Source organism: Pygoscelis adeliae, unplaced genomic scaffold (genome assembly GCF_000699105.1).
Source record: "Pygoscelis adeliae isolate BGI_AS28 unplaced genomic scaffold, ASM69910v1 Scaffold224, whole genome shotgun sequence".
NCBI lineage: Eukaryota > Metazoa > Chordata > Aves > Sphenisciformes > Spheniscidae > Pygoscelis > Pygoscelis adeliae.
In genome coordinates this window covers 470568-472387 of record NW_008824657.1, presented here as the reverse complement: position 1 = coordinate 472387, position 1820 = coordinate 470568, and the positions used below count along the sequence as shown (strand labels likewise).

At 59.1% G+C, this 1820-nt stretch overlaps 1 protein-coding gene across 1 annotated transcript in view; it reads left to right on the top strand.

The window, feature by feature from the left end:
- ADAMTS15 (ADAM metallopeptidase with thrombospondin type 1 motif, 15) overlaps positions 1–1820 on the top strand; it is a 26072-nt gene that overhangs the window by 23102 nt on the left and 1150 nt on the right. The window contains exons 7-10 of the mRNA XM_009322603.1: positions 1–124; positions 244–425; positions 1053–1228; positions 1686–1817. The exon at positions 1–124 is cut by the window's left edge and continues 10 nt beyond it. Of these exons, the coding sequence (XP_009320878.1) occupies positions 1–124; positions 244–425; positions 1053–1228; positions 1686–1817 (614 nt within the window). The remainder of the gene's footprint in view (positions 125–243; positions 426–1052; positions 1229–1685; positions 1818–1820) is intronic.

Here is a 1820-nt window from a genome sequence, read left to right as displayed (position 1 = left end):
GGCGGCGGGGTGCAGCTGGCCAAGCGGGAGTGCACCGACCCCGTGCCTGCCAACGGGGGCTCCTACTGCGAGGGCGTCCGCGTCAAGTACCGCTCCTGCAACCTGGACCCCTGCTCTGCTGCAGGTAAGGGGCTGGAGCTCAACTTGCTCGTGGTTGTGTGCATGACCTAGAACAACCCCGTAAAACCGGCGCCGGAGGTCCAGGCTGGTCCCCGATCCCATGCGCTTCCCCATTTTTTCCAGTGCCGGGGAAGAGCTTCCGCGAGGAGCAGTGTGAGGCTTTCAACGGCTACAGCCACAGCACGAACCGCCTCACCGCCTCCGTCTCCTGGGTCCCCAAATACTCCGGCATCTCGCCCCGGGATAAATGCAAGCTCATCTGCCGGGCTAACGGCACGGGCTACTTCTACGTGCTGGCACCCAAGGTTGGTGAGGAACCCCCGGGGTCAGGATCTGGGCTCTAGGGTGACCCCAGGGTGCCTAGAAATGAACGCATCTTCCTTGTCTGGTGGGCAGCTGGTGTTAGATGAGGTCGCAGAGGAGGGGAATCCACCAGGCTGGTATGAATCAGCACGTACGTGTCCGCTTATTTATTTCAGGGCTGGAGTTGGTCCGTGGAGGGTCTTCCTCTGGGTTTGTAAAGGTGCCTCTGGGATATGCCCATAGTCCTGAAATAGAGGATGATAATTAGGACGCTGGGGAAGCAATGCACGTGCCGGACAGGGCAAGCAGCCAGACGCGGGACTGAGCGGGGTGGTGTTAGCTGTCTCCCCCATGCAGCCTGTTCCCTTTCCCCCCGATGCAACAGAAAGGGCAGAAAATGATGTAGATGCAGCAGAAAAGGGATCTAGTCCCATCCGGCTCTTCTCAGAGACCCTAAAAAGCCTGACTGCAAAGCAGAGCGTGAGCAAAGGGCGACATGGTGCCTGCTAGCATCTCCTCAGGACCTGTTGGACGGATTTGGGTAGCCCCGGGTTGGATGGCCGCAGGCTGGGGTGTTGGTGGGGTGGCACGGGGAAATGCAGCGGCTTGTTTTGCTCACCCTCGTGCAGGTTGTGGACGGCACCCCTTGCTCCCCAGACTCCACCTCAGTCTGCGTCCAGGGCAAATGCATCAAAGCGGGCTGCGACGGGAAGCTGGGCTCCAAGAAGAAGTTCGACAAATGCAGCGTCTGCGGAGGAGACAACAAGAGCTGCAAGAAGGTCTCGGGCTTGTTCACCAAACCCATGTGAGTGTTAGGGGACCCTGCATGCTTCCCCCTCTCCGAGCTCTGCTTTTTGGGGCGGATGCAGGAAGGTGGTGGAGATGGTGACAGGGGCTAAGTCCGTCCCGAGCAAACGCTCCTGGCGCTAGTGCACATCACTGCATGGAGACCTGGGCTAGCTCTGAAGGAGGAGCAGGGCACATTTAACGTGCTAACGGCTCCTGCTGATGGAATGAGTTACCTCCAGTACATCCATACTGTTGAGCCAGAGGAGCTGAAGCACCTTCCCATATCTGGGTGACCTCAGCCTAGATGAAACTCAGCGTAGGGAAGAGATTCAAAGTGATCTTCACGGGAAGGAGGAGATAACCGTAGGGGTGGGAAGGTCTCAGGGCTGTAGCTGCAGAGCTTCGGGCTGAGGGCACGTCGTAGCGGGATGTCTCCTGCCTGACGGCCTGCCCTGCCTGCTCTTCTCTTCCAGGCACGGCTACAACTTTGTGGTGGTTATCCCCGCCGGCGCCTCCAACATCGACATCAGGCAGCGGGGCTACAAAGGGCTGATCGGCGACGACAACTATTTGGCGCTGAAGAACGGGCAGGGCAAGTACCTGCTGAA